The following is a 16,325-nucleotide window of genomic DNA, read 5'->3' as shown; positions in this document are numbered from 1 at the left end:
ATGGGCGAGCATAATCTCCTTAATCCAGGGTTTGTGGGACCTTTGGTAAACATCCACACTGGAGACACGTTTTACTTTCCGAATTTTAGAGCCTCGGGGGGACAACTGTCGGGGCTGCAGTCTCTCTCCTACCCGAGAAGGGACAATGTTTGCTCCCTCCCGTGGAATCCTTCGGAGCCGTGCAATGGATACTCTCAGCCCTACTTTAGCAGCCCGGTGTCTATCAACCCTTCTTTCAATCGATCGTGTGAAATTGCAAGACCAGAAGACGGTAAATGTTATTATAGCAACGGGAACGGGAACAGAGAGACATGTTCAGGTGGCAGCAGCCTGAAACGAGAGGACAGGGCGAGAGACACGTCGTCGTTGACGTCTGATCACGCGATGCTCACTGGAATTGGCAGCAATGTCGCCTTTTCCAAATATGACTATGGGACCGAACAGCTGACGCAAGACCCGCCGTCCTGTCAGTCGATGGAGTCCGACTCCAGCTCGTCTCTGCTCAACGAAGGCAAGCCTCCATCCAGCGACGCACAGACGCTGCTGTCACCGGGAAACCAATCAAGTAACATGGCCACAGGCGGAGGTGAGTGGCTTTTGGTTTAATCTTACTGAGATTATTTAATACCTTTACGCATGGGCTACCCTTGAAAGAATACCCAGTCATGTCGAGCTTGTTATCTTGATGCACAGCTTGCAGCTCGTGCATTTAGCCTGCAGGATGCATGCGTGGTGCGTAAACGCCGCTAGGGGTTGCCCTAAAATGCCTCAGTCGCCATGTGGTGTCCACAGTTCCAGATAATCTCACCGAACGACGTCGTCATCCAGGTTTTGAATGATAGAGCGCGGCTCCGCCATTCCGTCTCCATCCCAGTTTTTCGAGTGGCTTGTTTTTTTTTTGCCTGCCTGGCAGTATTTAAAAATACGCGAGGCGATTTGGTTGACTGCGTCTAATAGACACAGAGTTTTCATTTTAATGACTCGTAAACAGAATTAATATCTGTCGCTGTGCACTCAAGAGCCATTTAACACGCTCAGAAACGGGCAAATAAGTAGGGGTCGGGGTATTTGTACGCGCTGCGTCTTAATTATCTCAGAACGCTACTTTAACTGCAACAATAAAAGTTGTGTGACAAAACCCGCTGTTACTGGTGGTCCCTGCGGAGGCGGGTGGGGGTGGGGTGAAAATGAGAAAAGAATCGTGATTGATTATATTGGAACCTGGTGGTGGAACAATTGAACTGGAGGTGATCGTTCCAAATATTTTATTATTTTTGAGGTGTGTGTGTGTGTGTGTGTGTGCGATGCCCGTGCACGAGGGACTCCTCGTACCCCTGGAGGTGACCGTGATTTTTGCAACCGTGATGACTAATGCATGCATGCCCTCTTCTCCCTCTCCTCCAGCTGCCCCGTGGTACCCGATGCACACTCGGACCAGAAAGAAGCGCAAACCCTATTCCAAACTTCAGCTAGCTGAGCTCGAAGGTGAATTCATGATGAACGAGTTCATCACCAGGCAGCGGCGGAGGGAGCTCTCCGACCGTCTGAACCTCAGCGACCAACAAGTCAAGATCTGGTTCCAGAACCGCAGGATGAAGAAGAAGAGACTCATGCTGAGGGAGCAGGCTCTGGCCTACTTTTAGAGATGCGGCAGAAGGTGAATCGATACAGGCAGTAAAAGCCCAGCCTTCTGCTCCCTTCGGTCTTCTCTCAATGCATGCGCTCATCTAGCCATCTTTTACATTGCAGGTAATTACAATATTATTTCGGATTTTATTTTTCCTCACATGTGCGGCCGATACGCAAGATCAAATGTCGAAGCTATTTTCTATCTGTCGAGGCTCATGTTTGGTGTAATCGCACGATATATTTTTTATGCTTTTTGGGGTGTTTTGATGATTAATTCAGGGAATAGTACACGGCCTAAATGTATTTCGTCAAATCTATCGGCTCCTTCTGGGATGGCACATGACAGCTCCCCCCCCCCCCCCTCCCGCCTCCTTTATTCCTTTATAATGGGTCTAATGAGGAGGGAGCCGGGCCACACAAAAAAAGACCTTCAAATCTATGTATCTCTCTAAAAACAGCAGTACAGTCAAAAACGTGGATCCACATCCCAATAATGTATATGACGTTAAAACCTGATAAAGAAGAATCTAACGTCATAAATGCGTCCTGCTTTGAAGGGAGATCGTCTTATCTTCTTTCTTTAGTCTACTTTCCACCACGCGTTCCTGGCACGTTCACGGTCACGGGCAGGAAGTCTGCAGAGTCTGCGTGGGGAGAGGGAGACCGCAGCGCGTTCCACATCGATCTCGCGTTGAACATTTATTTGCAATGGCTATGCGCTAACGAGTTTCTAAAGGTATTTTCTTCATTTTATTGCCAGTCAACTTGTCAAAAACAATAACATCCATAGAAACCTGTGCGAGTTTATTGTTTTTAGATGACCTTTTAAACACGGTTTCCGAGCTGCTATTTAAATTTCAATTCCAGATTGTGTCAGGTAAAAACTGCATTCAGCAGTAAATATTCAGCAGTACAAAAATATTTCTACACCAATTTAGTGTTAAGTTTGTTTTTAGTTTTTTTAGTTTTTAGTTTTATCCGAAAGAACATTTAAGAAAAGTATGCTCCAAAACGGAAGGGAATATGTAGAAAAATATATAGAAATTTAGGAAAGTTACTCATCGACCTGTTTGTACTCCCGTGATTCGGGGAGAATGCAGTAAATCATTTGTCGTGTATAACGAGTAAGCTATAGCAGTGAAATGTATTTGCAGCATGTTGTTAATGTGAAATTGCTTTAAATAATATTGCGAGACAGTCAACTTTTTATAAATTTTTTCTGAGCAAATTCAAAGAAAACAACACGTAAACGTTTTTGAAACAGTATTATTATTATTATTATTATGAGAAAGGACAGAGGGCCTTTTAATGTACTTTCTCTTCGTGCTCATGCAGTGTTGTCCCTTTCCCATTCCTTGTACTCCTGTATAACTTTATAAAATGAAATGTCACATGTTACTATTTGCATCCTATTTGAGGATCTCCTATCGCTATATGTAATAGTGCTTTATTTTGTTGATCGTCTTGTACAATAGCGCATTCCATATGATTGTAAGAGTTGGAAATGTATACTTATTGTATTATACTGCCAAAATGAACTTCAGAACTGCCATCTCAGACACGTGACATTTAAAGAAACCCTGCTTCATGTGTAAAAGTTGTTCGTCATTTATCGTTCTTTTATTTCGTCCCTCATTGCATTACTTTCCTTCTATGCACTTGTAAGGATTGCTACGTTGTCTTGTTAAAGTAACAATAATATGAATGTACATGCGTAAGGTCTTCAATAAACAGAATATTGAAACGTTTATTGGTGTTCCCTGAGTCTTGAATGCTCTGCTTTCTTATGGGATTATTTTATTAGAATTCACCTCTAACACAGTTTAAACATCCACGTGTTCACTCCCGCACTGAAGTCAAGATCTGTGACATTTGGAAGCATTTGCGGGGGTGTAATGTTGGCGCATAATTGTTCATGTTGTAAACTAGGATCAATAAGAGCCCACATATGTTGGTCCTCATGCAGCTTGCATGGCCGCTCAGAGACAATAGGAAACTATGATAGATGTCCTTGCAAAATGGCGGCCAGATGCATATTCTATACCCCGTCCGACGCACGATGGGATATATAATATGCATATTCACGTTTGGCAAAAACACAAATGCATCCATCTGCAGTCACGTTGGTTTAACAGTTTTTTGCAGATTCCCCTTAAATTAGACTTGATCAATGTCAACTAAAGCTGATAAACAATATCTCTGTTTATCAACTTGTATATTTGTGAGATGTTAATGGTAAAATACAAAATCTATAAACGTATATAAAAAGAGACTAAATTAGATATTTACTGAATACGCACATGATCAAAACAGCAGAAGACCATGATAAACTTTCTTTATAAATGATAGAAACCCTGAGGGAAAGGTGAGTGTGTACATCTTAAGGTGCGTTCCTGTTGCGATGTGATTCAGAGATGTGATGAATGAAGGGAGGGTGCGGCATTTCGTCCCAGAGGTGAGCAAGAAATGTTTTCTGTATACACACACATATCGTATATCACAGATCGTTGGATGATACCTATACAAGACGCATGCAGGTCTCTGGAATGAGCTCATCTCTACGAAGCTCTCCCTACTGGTAGAAAAGTATAACGCAATGCAGCGCGGTGCAGAATCCTATCATCGTAAAGCGTGGAAACTGCATGACGATCAGTGATCTATTCCTGTTCACGTTCGATACTTTAAACCTTCCAGATTTAGTTTCTCACATCACAATTACAGATAGACGAGCTCATTATTAAACGATCGGCTTGGATATTTCCCAATTAATATACATATTTAAATCAATAAATGTGTGTTGCGTCGCCGTTATGTTCACCAAAATAAAAGCATATGAAGTTCCCACCTTACCCGCTGAGGCTCCATATACTTTAATTTGTTTGCATCAAATTAATACGTTATAGTTCTGAACTTATATGGAAAAATTACAATCAAATCGTGTACTTTCTTTATTTGGTATGCATCAAACAGAGACAGTTTGACGTTTGTGTGCTGAAACATGCATGTACATTTACACTTTTCGTTAACGGGATTTGAGGAATCCTTTCAGTTCGATACCAGTCTGGATATTGCGCGTATTTTTCAGAGGACAGAATCTGCATTTGAATATTTCCATGCGTTTATGCAGGTGTAATGTTTTGATGTTTACCCTCTGCCCACTGATGACAGCCTCCATCTACGTCCTGGTATACGTTCTAAATCACAGGAACTGCACATAAAAAGCATCACAGCATATATAAGTGTGTGCTGCAGTATGATAATAACCACGACTCATGGTGTATGGCTGTATTGAATCTGATCATCTCGAGGACATCAATGATAACAACTCTGCAGTCTTTGTCGCCTATAAAACGCGCCGTTGACCACGAAGAGAGATAAAATGTCTTCTGTTTTGTTGTGTTGCTTTGATAAATTGCTTATATGAGAATAATAAATGCAAAAATGCGCTCAGGCTCAGAAACCTGTTCAAACCTCAGCCAATGCTTGTGTCCACAAAACTTCAGAAGGACCTCGGTGGCTCTGGCCCCGTGTGCGCGCATTTTAAACCTAAACATCAGTTGTAAAAATCAAATTGCACCATGTTCAATTACTTCGCTTTATATGCATCTGGTGTTGTGGAGGACGGGATAATCGTTCTGAAATTAGCAGCAAGGAGGAATTAACAATTTGTTAATATAAATGTGAGGAAACTGATTTAAGGAATTCACAGCAGTGAGTGATGCTTGGATCACATGTGTTACTAAAACGCAATTGTGTGAGCATGAGGTTTGTGTCTGCAGGCTCGTTAAGTGATAAAACCCTGGAGATTATTTGTTGTGTAACATAGCGTGCATGTGCCTCGATTTGTGAACATGCAGAGGCAACTTGAACTTTAAACCATATCGGTTGGTTCTTTTTCCAGACGTGTCTCTGCAGACATGTCTGCGTCTATTCATTCCTGCATTTCTATCCATAATTTAGCTTGTAACAAATAATTATTGCTTTGTTAAAGTTCTTTGGAGATTGCCACTCCTCCAGTTCATGGTATATCTCTTTATTCAATAAAGTCAACTGACTTGTAGGACTTGTATTTGTAACGTTTTTAGGGGCTGTAACCTCCTGCAAACCAGTAAAAATAGCACTGTAGCTTACCTGCAACCCGCTCTCCCCTAAAGCTAAACATGACCCTGGTTTGCATATTATCGTTCAGGAGAAATCATATTGCATATGATAAGGAATAAAAAAAAAAGTGAAACTGTCGCCATTCCACGGCAGCTCACATTCAGATTGTAAAACATGATGAAATCTCATTTGGCTCTGCGGGCCTTTACAACACTTTTGACTTTGAGACTGGCTAAATCTGTTTATGGCGGCCTGTCTCCGCGTCCCAAAGGTCACTGGAGCGTCGCAGTGCCCTTCGCAGAGAACTTGTATGGCATGTCGTCTGCATCCCCCGCCACCCCTCTGCCGTTTATGGCACGAAGCTGGCTGGAGAATTAGAAAGCAATGCTATTCCTATACTAAAGAGTGAGATGTGTGTGCGCGCGCGTGCGTGTGTGTGCGACTCGAGTCAGTGAGTCGCACTGACTCGAGTGCATGCAGGGTGAGTGTGTTAATGTAATAAGAGAAAGAAGAGATAGGTAGAACGGTTAACACGAAAGATCTATATCGCATCGCTCCTTTCAGAACTCTTATATGTTATTATTGATTTTGACATGATTTGGAATGAGTTCTTTATGGCCCTATGTTTTCTGAAATGTGCTATCTTATCAATTTGTTTTTCAGTCAACATTTTTCATTGCTGCCTTGGAACAGCCCGAATGCTTTAGAACGGCTTCCTCTAGCAAGAAATGAGAAATATTTTTCGATTTCAGAATTAATAGAAAATGAAATTGCATTTCCAAGTCCAATCACTTTTTTAATGTTTATATTGCTCGCTCTTCTTTAGGCCGTCGTATAGCATCTTTTCCGCTTCTTAGTTTCCGTGTTTTGAAATAATCCTTTGCCAGCGGAGTATGAATGGAATCTGTCTTCGCAGTTATATTTATTATTATTCCATGCCTGTTTCTCAATCGCGTGTTCTTTCATAAACTGGTTTACGGATTTCACGCTGCCTCACAAACGAGACATTTTTCCTCAAATATTTCGTATGGAAATTAATTATGCAGGGCACAGTTTAGTCCAAAATACAGTCAGTGGTCAAGTATGCATTGACGTCCACCATCGGCGGTGCCTGCACGAAAAATATTTCATCTGATTGTCCACCTGCAACCACATAAACTCTGAATTTCTTTACAGCGGTGTTTTACTAAACAATAATAAAACACAAGTCTCTTGTACAAAATAAAATATAATATTAATTATTTCTTAATGTGTAAAAATAAGTATAATACATGGAAGTCAAGAAAATATATTTGCAATATTTTGCACAATTTGTCAAAAAACAAACTCTTCATTTATACTTTTTGAGCCACCCTGATTTGATTTAAAAACACTTCACATTCTATCCCTATTACAATTTTACTACACGTGATTGAGAAAATAAAAAAAACTGGCTGCTTAAAATAACCTTTAAATATACAGCGTGGTCTGTCACATGTGCGCGTTAAACAAAACCCTCAAGCTCGTTGGACAAATAAAAACCCTCTTTATTTAACGTTATGTAATTGTATTAAGCGTGAAGGGATGCCCGGCAGCAAAAATACCAAACACGTGCTTATTTTTAGAGGCCTTTGCTCGATGGTAGACAAACTTCAGAGTCTGTCGATCCCCTCGTCAAGATTTTTCGTTGTTATTTAGACATTTCTTGAGATCTGAAATCATTTAACAGTCTTCTTCTAATAAAGAAGTTAACACAATGCCGTGGAAGCTTTATATCCTGGTGGTTGGAAGAGAAAGACACTCTGGAGATTGCTAACAGGAGCACACATCCTTATCTTGTTGGCTAAGCCCTTGTTGCCACCACAAGGGTTTCACGCTATATTGCATTCACTGGAAACTCTGTAAAAAAAAAAGAGAGAGAGAAAGGCAGAAAAAAAGGGGGAAAAGAGGGGTGGGTGGGTCTTAAGTGTTGCTTGAAACTGTTCACAGCTCATACAGCCAAGTTTAACTGCCCGACTTACATCCAATTAAACGTATCTAGGCCATGGGGGGACAGTAACATGATTACAAAGGCTTCTCACACTTCGCCTTGACTCCAACTAACCGTGCACATTGCGCGCGCGTGTTAGTCTTTTGGACTGCCTTGAGTGTTGTATCATTTGGCGCAGGATTTATCGTCGTGATCCAAAACAATACTGAGGAGAGTCAGTTTGACACAATCTGCTAACCAGCGGTGTGACACCGATAGGTTAACCATTACTAGGTATAGCAATAGTTAACTTCAGTTCCACAGATGACGTCGTAAAGATAGTGCTGCAGTGATATTTAAGCAACGAATGGCAAATGTTTCCCCATTTTGTCATCGGAACATTCGACGGAATATTTTCAGTATTACTTAAAATACCTCCTGTATCTTTTTTTTAAATATTTTTTTGCAGTAGTATTTGTCGCTGTGGATTCTCTTTCGAGATAGAATAAGTGGGGGCCATGGAAACTCCTATACAATCCCCTAAACTCTGCATATGTACAGCCTTCTCCTTTGGTGCAACCAAATAAAAGCTTCCTGGGTCCTACTGCTCGTGGAATAGTCGTCCACGCAGGGAAATTAAACACACGATAAACCTTATTCTCTGACTGATGGTCCGAGGGAACCAAAACGGGGATAGACAGTGTTTAAACCACTGGAACGAGGTTATTGTCAATAGATTAATGTAGATTGATCACATTGGACCAGATTATGACAAATGATAATAATCCGGAAGAGATTCCCCTCATTTGTTCTGAACTCCTGAGCATCTTTTGTGCAACATGTAACCTGTGGAACTTTGCATTATTTTTCTTCTTATTCCGAACTCCTCGCTTTTGAATTTTATTGGTGTATTTTATTAGCGTATCATTTATTAATACTATCGCGTAAAAAAAACGCGTTAATACGCGTCATTGAAAATATAATGAAGATGGAATTATTTGACAATATTGTTTCGGACTATCTGCTTTGGTTCTGTTTTAAACTGCAGAAACAAATATTTTTTTATTTTATTTATTGCTCTACAGTTTATATTAGGCATGCAATCAAAGTAATGTTGACATATAAAAGATACATTCTACTTTGTGTTCAATTTATCCGTTTTATCTTTGGAATAATAATAATAATAATAATAATAATAATAAAGCATATAATTAATGCATTTCATACTTTTAAAATGAACAATGATAATTTGATGTAGAAGTATTTTTATTCTCATGCAATAGCACTGATGCTGAATCATGTGTCGAGATTTATGTCTAAAACAATAACATAAACCTTTGTTTCCCAGCCACATCCGTTACTTTAAAAAAAGACGGTAACTTCGGATACATTTCACTGGAATACTCAGCCCTACCTAAATGACGAACGACTGAAGTTTTTCATTCACAAATAATTACTGCATTTACTATAAATACACACTCGAACATTAGTTTCTGAAAATGCATTGCTGGTGTTGTTTTCTTTTTTAAGTTGCGTAATATCTACTAACTGCAATCCAAATTCCTCTTATTTCTATAGAACAAAGGGCTTCGGCGTCACCGCAGCCATTCTGAGTTTTATGGTGGAGGTAGAGAGGATTTCAGTGGTCAAATTCAAGTGCTGTGTCTGGACAGCTGTCTGCTTTCTTTGTACTTGGATGCAGGATGTATCATGTGAGGCAACCTTTTGTCTATAGGGTAGTAAACAAACTAATGCCAATGCCACCTTTTTCCCCCCACAAATACCCCTGCATTGGATTCTCTTTTCCAGCACTGACGTCTGATGATGACGCTGTTTTGTTCTTGCTGGTAGAAATCACTAACTTTATTTTCAATTATTTTAAAACAACACGTGTGTCCCATAAGCGACTGTGATTGTGTTATTGGTATATTGGATAATAATTCAAGATACGTTTGCAACATTTAGTATCTAGTCTAATCATAAACAATGGCCCATAATATTTATTTCACCTTTGTATCAGTCTATAAAGATTCCAAGTGGGCCTCAATAGTACAATTAAAAGTTTACAATATTGCAGGGAAGCGCACACAGGCGCATCTTTTCTCTAAACCATTCATTTATTATAGTTTATTAAAAAAGGTGGGAGGATACGTCTCTTTTTAGCAGTCACCCACAGATAAATGTTGGCATTCCAGTGGGAAATGAAATAATCATTCCTGCCCGCAACATCAGCTGGGAGTTATTTAATTTTAGAGGGAGAAGCAGGATACATTTATTCCGCTGGATAGGCCCACTCTGAGTGGCCGCTTACAGGAAGACTAATTGTTGCATTGCTTTGCATCTTATAACCCAAACCTTTTAATTTGATCGACTATAGTGAGTCCCAGGAGACACAGTATCCCAACATATCAATGAGCATTTGCGGAGAAGTGCTGGCACATGCGTTCTGGGCGCAGCTGTCATTAACCACTCTAAGGTGGAATAATACTGAGTCCAAGGAGAGTAAAACACGTTTTCTGAATTTAATTTGATATCAACAGGGGTTTTTCTTGAGTCTCACAATGAAAGACGCGCAGTCCATCAGGATACCAGCTGCAAGGAGCTCCAGGATCCTGGGTCTTGAATTGCGCGGCTGTCCTCATATGGACATTGTCATGGTCCAAAGTCAAAGGGGCTCATGAGTGGTCCGATGCTGACACGGGGTGCACTCTGCATTTCATGTCCAGTGGTTCAGCGTCATTATAAGACATCCTTACAGCCGACAAAGTTGTCGCAGAGCCGTCTACTTGGTAAAAAAGAGAAAAAAAGAAAGAAAACAAATGACATGGACCAAACTGTATATCATCATTGTTAATAATACAAAGTCACTGCATATTCACGCAACACTGCGTTGATTTGCAGACAAACACTGAAAGTCATTCACTGCGGCATGCTAAAGTTTTATTAAACAGGGAAACGACACATGGAATCACCGCCTTATTCCATATTTGGGCGACATTACTGACATATAGCGCATTCTTCATGCTGATCTCTCTCTCTACTGCTGGATCAGAATTCCTCATTATATTATTTCAAATATGATAAACACGAATGCATCAGTTTTGTGTGATAGGAATAGTAATTGGTATATATGGTATATGTACAGTTCTTTATGATAATAATAATAATAATAATAATAATAACTGGTATTTTTGCGTTAATAATAGCGATAATGACGTGTAAAACTCGACAACACTATGAAATATGTCAGTGAGTGAAAACTGGAGTTTGTGCTGTGTCTGTTTAAGGATCCGTGGCTGTTTAGCCAGCCTACCACCATCCATCCCATAAACATAAACACACACAGCACAAATGTATGCAATAAGAATGCAAAAAGGAATCTGTTGCTGCGTTCACTGTGCCGCTTGAGGAAAGTGTTCGCGTGAACCTCGGATATCTTGGCTAAGCAACCACTCCTTCACATGCAACTCTTCCAAATTGATATATGACAATATCTACTTTCGATCACGTGTCTGCGGGGCGACTTAGACGGATTGCGCGTCATCTCGCCTTCCCAAATTCCCCCCCTCTGCTGCAGCTCGTATCCAAAACATCGACATCTATACACGGAGTATACGATAGAGACAAAGATGTTTAACTCGGTGAATTTGGGGAACTTCTGCTCACAGACGCGCAAAGACCGGACATCCGAGTTTGGGGACAGGACGGGCTGCGCGTCCAACATCTACCTCCCGAGCTGCACCTACTACGTCCCCGAGTTTTCTGCCGTCTCCTCGTTTCTTCCACAGGCCCCGTCCCGGCAAATCAGCTACCCTTATTCCACAAATCTGTCTCAAGTCCAGCCGGTACGCGAAGTTTCATACGGCTTGGACCCGGCGAGCAAATGGCACCACAGAAGCAATTACGCATCGTGCTACTCGGGAGAAGACCTGGTGCATAGGGACTGCCTTCCTCCATCCACCATGACAGAAATGCTGATGAAGAACGAAAGCGTATACAGCCACCACCATCACCATCACACCCACCCGGGCTCCACTCATCCGTCCACGGGTTTCTACTCCGGTGTGGGGAAAAACAGCGTCCTCCCTCAAGGCTTCGACCGCTTTTTTGAGACCGCGTACTGCAGCAGCACGGACAATCAGTCAGACAATTGTTTACAAAAGGGCGAGGGGGGGAAGCAGGAAAGCGAGTCCCAGCAGCAGCGGCAGGAGCAGCGGCAGGAGTCCACAGCCTCCGGAGCCGGAGCTGCGGAGCAGGAAAAGGACGCCGAAGACGAGGAGGAACATACAAATTCAGGCTCATGCACGTCTTCCTCCGCAGCAACCAAGGACGGCAGCGCCAGCAAAAGCAACCACGCGAGTAGGTATACCGACGCTGTAAAACGGGGGGAAGGTTAAGGGGACCAGCCCGGTGTTTGTCGGTCAGATTTTATGTGGAGTTTTATAAGCATTCGAAGGATTTTATTATAACCCTACAAAGCTCTTTCTTGCACCGAGAAGAATTTTTACGATGGGAAAGCGCTTTGGGAAAAAAAGGGGGATGTTATACGGAGACGCCACGATGGTGAGGAGTCTGTGAAATTTTTTAAGAGAGAGCTATTGTGACAAATGTTAACTTTGATCATGAACTTGCGTTGAGCATTTTAAGAGATTTTCTCGCCGAGAGTAAAACCCAATTGGGTAGAACATTGCTTTTGGCGTCTTGTGAATTTTATTTTAGCACTGGTTTGCTCGCAAACGACATCTTGCGCAAAATATTATACACAATAGCTATCTATCTATCTATCTATCTATCTATCTATCTATCTATCTATCTATCTATCTATCTATCTATCTATCTATCTATCTATCTATCTGTCTGTCTGTCTGTCTGTCTGTCTGTCTGTCTGTCTGTCTGTCTGTCTGTCTGTCTATCTATCTATCTATCTATCTATCTATCTATCTATCTATCTATCTATCTATCTATCTATCTATCTATCTATTACTTCCTTTGCTGATATTTTCTGATGCTTTGCATGCACTCTCACAAACTTGAGGGACTATGACTATGAAATGTCTGTTATTGTAGCACACAGATCCGCATGGTGTTGAACCTTGTGCACATTATATTTGCCCAGACAGGGTACAGGTTGAATTCTGTATTTTGCCCCTCTACCACAGAAAAAACCCATAAAAGAATATATTTCCCTTGCCACCTGTTTGATAAGACGTTTTAGGACCATCGTGTCAGCCCAGGCGGTTACAGACATTTCAAGTCACTGCCAAAAGATTGTGTAAATAGTTAGTTCAGCTCCAGAGGAATGTGTTGCACATAATGTGCTCAAATACTTTTGTTGTTTTGTTTTTTATAACAGATAAACACGTACTTAGAGGCTGTAAATTTATATTATTTTTGCTCCAAGGGATTAAGATATCGAGGCTAACAATCTTTATGGACAATCTGATCTGCCTCAGCTGATATTCATCATGATTATTGACTGAAATGCAGTCACTAATTATTAGAAGTCTTTGTATATTGATATCTACTGTTAATTTATATTTACATTGTGAATGTTTCTCGCGAATTAACAATAAAATAAAATAAAAAAATATATATCTATTTTTTTTCCTTCAGGCACTCCTCGTACAAGAAAGAAGAGGTGTCCTTATTCCAAGTTTCAGATTCGGGAGCTGGAGCGGGAATTCTTCTTTAACGTTTACATCAACAAAGAGAAAAGGCTTCAGCTCTCCCGAATGCTAAACCTCACCGACCGCCAGGTTAAAATTTGGTTTCAGAATCGAAGAATGAAAGAGAAGAAGCTGAGCAGAGATCGCCTGCAGTACTTCTCTGGAAACCCCTTATTGTGAGCAGATGTGCAGTCTTGGTCAGTGACATTAAGGCCTGCTCTATAATCATGGGCATAATCCGGACGGAGCCCATCCCACCTACAGTGCAATGTTAAAGCGGACAGTGGGAGACGTAGGCCTGCTCTGGATAAAGTCGCCATTTTCTTATTGACCTGCGGGCGGCGGTGAATTTCTATAGCTGGTCCCAAGAAAGGTCTCCATGATCAGAATAATCATTTATGCTGTTCTTCATAATGTCCTCTATTTATCACTATTTCCCGTTGTGTTTATTATATTGTAAACATATTTGTTGTTAAAATATCAACTGTAACAATTTAAGCCATTGTTGCGCGCTTATAGCCCCCCCCCCCCTCTGGTCTGTGTATATACCAAATCATTCTCTAATTATTTCTCGACCAGAGTATGAACAATTTTTTAGCAAATGTATATGATACATTTCTCGCTATTCAGAACTGTGACGTCCAATCTGTGAACGTACCCCCCCCCCCCCCCCCCCTTTGCTGTACAGAGTAGCCTATGTAATGAGCATTCGTAAATGTAAATAGGCGTATATTAAATCCCCCCCCCCCCCCCCCATCCCTGCTGCTATTTTTTAGTACACTGCCCATACAAGTTTAACAGCTTTAATGCCAACACTTTAAATTATTTGATTGAAACATTGGTGCTTTTGGATTCCAGACATGCAGGAGGAAACGATTGTTGGCTTGTGTATCATTAATATAACACATATAAAATAAACAGAAACATTATAGGCAACAAACCGAACGGCGTTGTGCTCTTTGTGTTGTCATCGCACCTTTGCTGATTTGCGTTCATTCTTGACAGGCGCGACATTTTCTTAATCCCGAGTCAAATAATTTTAGCAACTGTTCACGGGTTTAAAACCTTGACACCTTTTGCTGTGGAGCTTCGCTGGACACAAAACGTGGATCTTTGGGGGGATTTTCAGAGTTTTTATTTTATTTTATTTTTTAACAAAGATAGACACGAATTTAGAAAGAATGGAACTATAGCGTCTTTTAGTGCCAGCTAAATGGAATCCCCACTCTTGTCGTCTAGACGCTGCCATAAAGAGAGAGGCACTAAATGGCTATTTTTTCCCCTCTTAATTGCACCGTCTGTTGGGGGGGGCAATGGCCTTCACTTCCGCAGTAAATAGTAAACAAATAAGACTGGAAGTCCGATAGGAGAGAAAAACTTGCCAAGAGGTTTCGACATGAACTCGGTCCTTGCAGTCTGCAAGCCCTTTAGCGCGCACGCAGCCGTCATGTCCACAACTATCCAGGAAAACGCAGGAAAACCGAGCCGAACCTCTTCAGAGTAGCGCGTTCTGACGACACGTAAGTTTGATTTCAACAAACTCTGACTTGTTTGAACATCGCGTGAAGTTTTGAATGTTGATATAACATATATTTGTCTGAGTTAATCGCAGACCTCGACCCGTTTCTACATGTAAATAAATTCCTATTGACTGTTTGGAGCACGTGTTCAGAATTAGAAGATAAGACAGCAAGGGGAGATGAAATTTTACTTGCCATGAACCTTTATTCTATACGTCTGTGTGCGCGCAAGCCCCTGTGTGACCGTTTGAGTGTGTGTGTGTTTTCGTGCACCACAACATATGTACATGATGATTGCACATGTGCATTATCTAGATTTTATAATTAAATGTAGTCTTTGAACTTCAATAATGTCAAGGCCCTCACCTTTAACCTGCTGCAATAAAGTGGAATCAAGGAGCCCCCTTTAGCCCGGAAATGTGCGCCGCGGCGGAATGAGCCAATGGGATTGAGTGGGAACAGAAAATGGAATGTGTACAGAGACCAACTTTGACCCCACGCATTAAACTACAGCAGGTAACTTTGCCAGCTTTAGCACACCCAGTAAATACACTTTATTGTCCTTGTAAAATGTATACGTTTTCACGCATGAAACCTTTGAAACAAAGCTTATATAAAGTTTATACCTATATCTATATCGTCCCAAAAAACAAACAACCCCAAGTGTGTGTGTGTGTGTGTGTGTGTGTGCGTGCGTGGGTGTGTGCATCATTATCTCCTATCTTTGAATGGTATATCCTCTTATTTTTCATAGACGACATGTTTACATTGCGCGCGCACCCACACAGACCCGCGCACACGGTGCTTTGTGAAGACAGGTTCATATTCTAACAGAGGTTACAAAGTTTTTTGTCAGGATTGAAATCAATTGAATGTCAATAAAGACAAAAAAAAAAGTATTTTCCTACATTGTCACTCTGCATTCGTCAGAGAGATGGGGGGGGGGGGGGGGGGGGGGGGGGGGGTCCAACAAAGGAAAGGCGATGCACGCTGGCGGGGATCAAGGCTGCAGGAGCTCCTCTCTTGCACCAACCTTGGCCCTGGGATCTATGACGCGTAATTTGAGTGCATCAAGACTTACTGTCTCGTCCTGATTTCGACAACGTTTCCTCAAATGAATGCCCCGTTGACTTCAGACTCGTTGTGTCAGTCGTTCTGCGACAGAGCGACAGTCGCTTGTGCGGAAATGCTGCTCTCGCCATGTTTTAGTCTTCGGTGTGTGTGTAGCAGGAGAATGGCGGCAGACGAAGCAGGCGACATGCTGGTTTCCTTAAAATGTAATTAATGAATTAATTACCAGCCACATAAAATAAAAAATAATTCGTTTCATGCAGTTTGCCTAAATGTTTTTCTTTATATATAATTGTTTGTATTTGAGGAATACATGTCGACTATAAATAAAGAGTTATTATGCACAGCAGGAAAGAAATCTAAGAAAGCTAGTGTTTATACTAAATGCTG

The 16,325-nt window shown here is 41.3% G+C and overlaps 2 protein-coding genes across 2 annotated transcripts; both read left to right on the top strand.

Moving 5' to 3' along the window:
• Positions 1–1,643, top strand: hoxc12a (homeobox C12a). The gene is made up of 2 exons (XM_068749656.1): positions 1–586; positions 1,405–1,643. Exons 1-2 carry the CDS (start codon positions 1–3, stop codon positions 1,641–1,643), a joined length of 825 nt encoding a protein of 274 aa, XP_068605757.1.
• A 9,519-nt stretch (positions 1,644–11,162) lies between these two features.
• On the top strand, positions 11,163–13,524 carry hoxc11a (homeobox C11a). The gene is given in 3 exon segments (XM_068746819.1): positions 11,163–11,276; positions 11,278–12,037; positions 13,292–13,524. Coding segments are annotated over 3 exon segments (1,107 nt in total).
• Positions 13,525–16,325: the final 2,801 nt, after the last annotated feature.

Source organism: Brachionichthys hirsutus, chromosome 2 (genome assembly GCF_040956055.1).
Source record: "Brachionichthys hirsutus isolate HB-005 chromosome 2, CSIRO-AGI_Bhir_v1, whole genome shotgun sequence".
Lineage (NCBI taxonomy): Eukaryota > Metazoa > Chordata > Actinopteri > Lophiiformes > Brachionichthyidae > Brachionichthys > Brachionichthys hirsutus.
The sequence above is the reverse complement of the archived record's forward strand: the minus strand, read 5'-3'. Positions and strand labels throughout refer to the sequence as shown.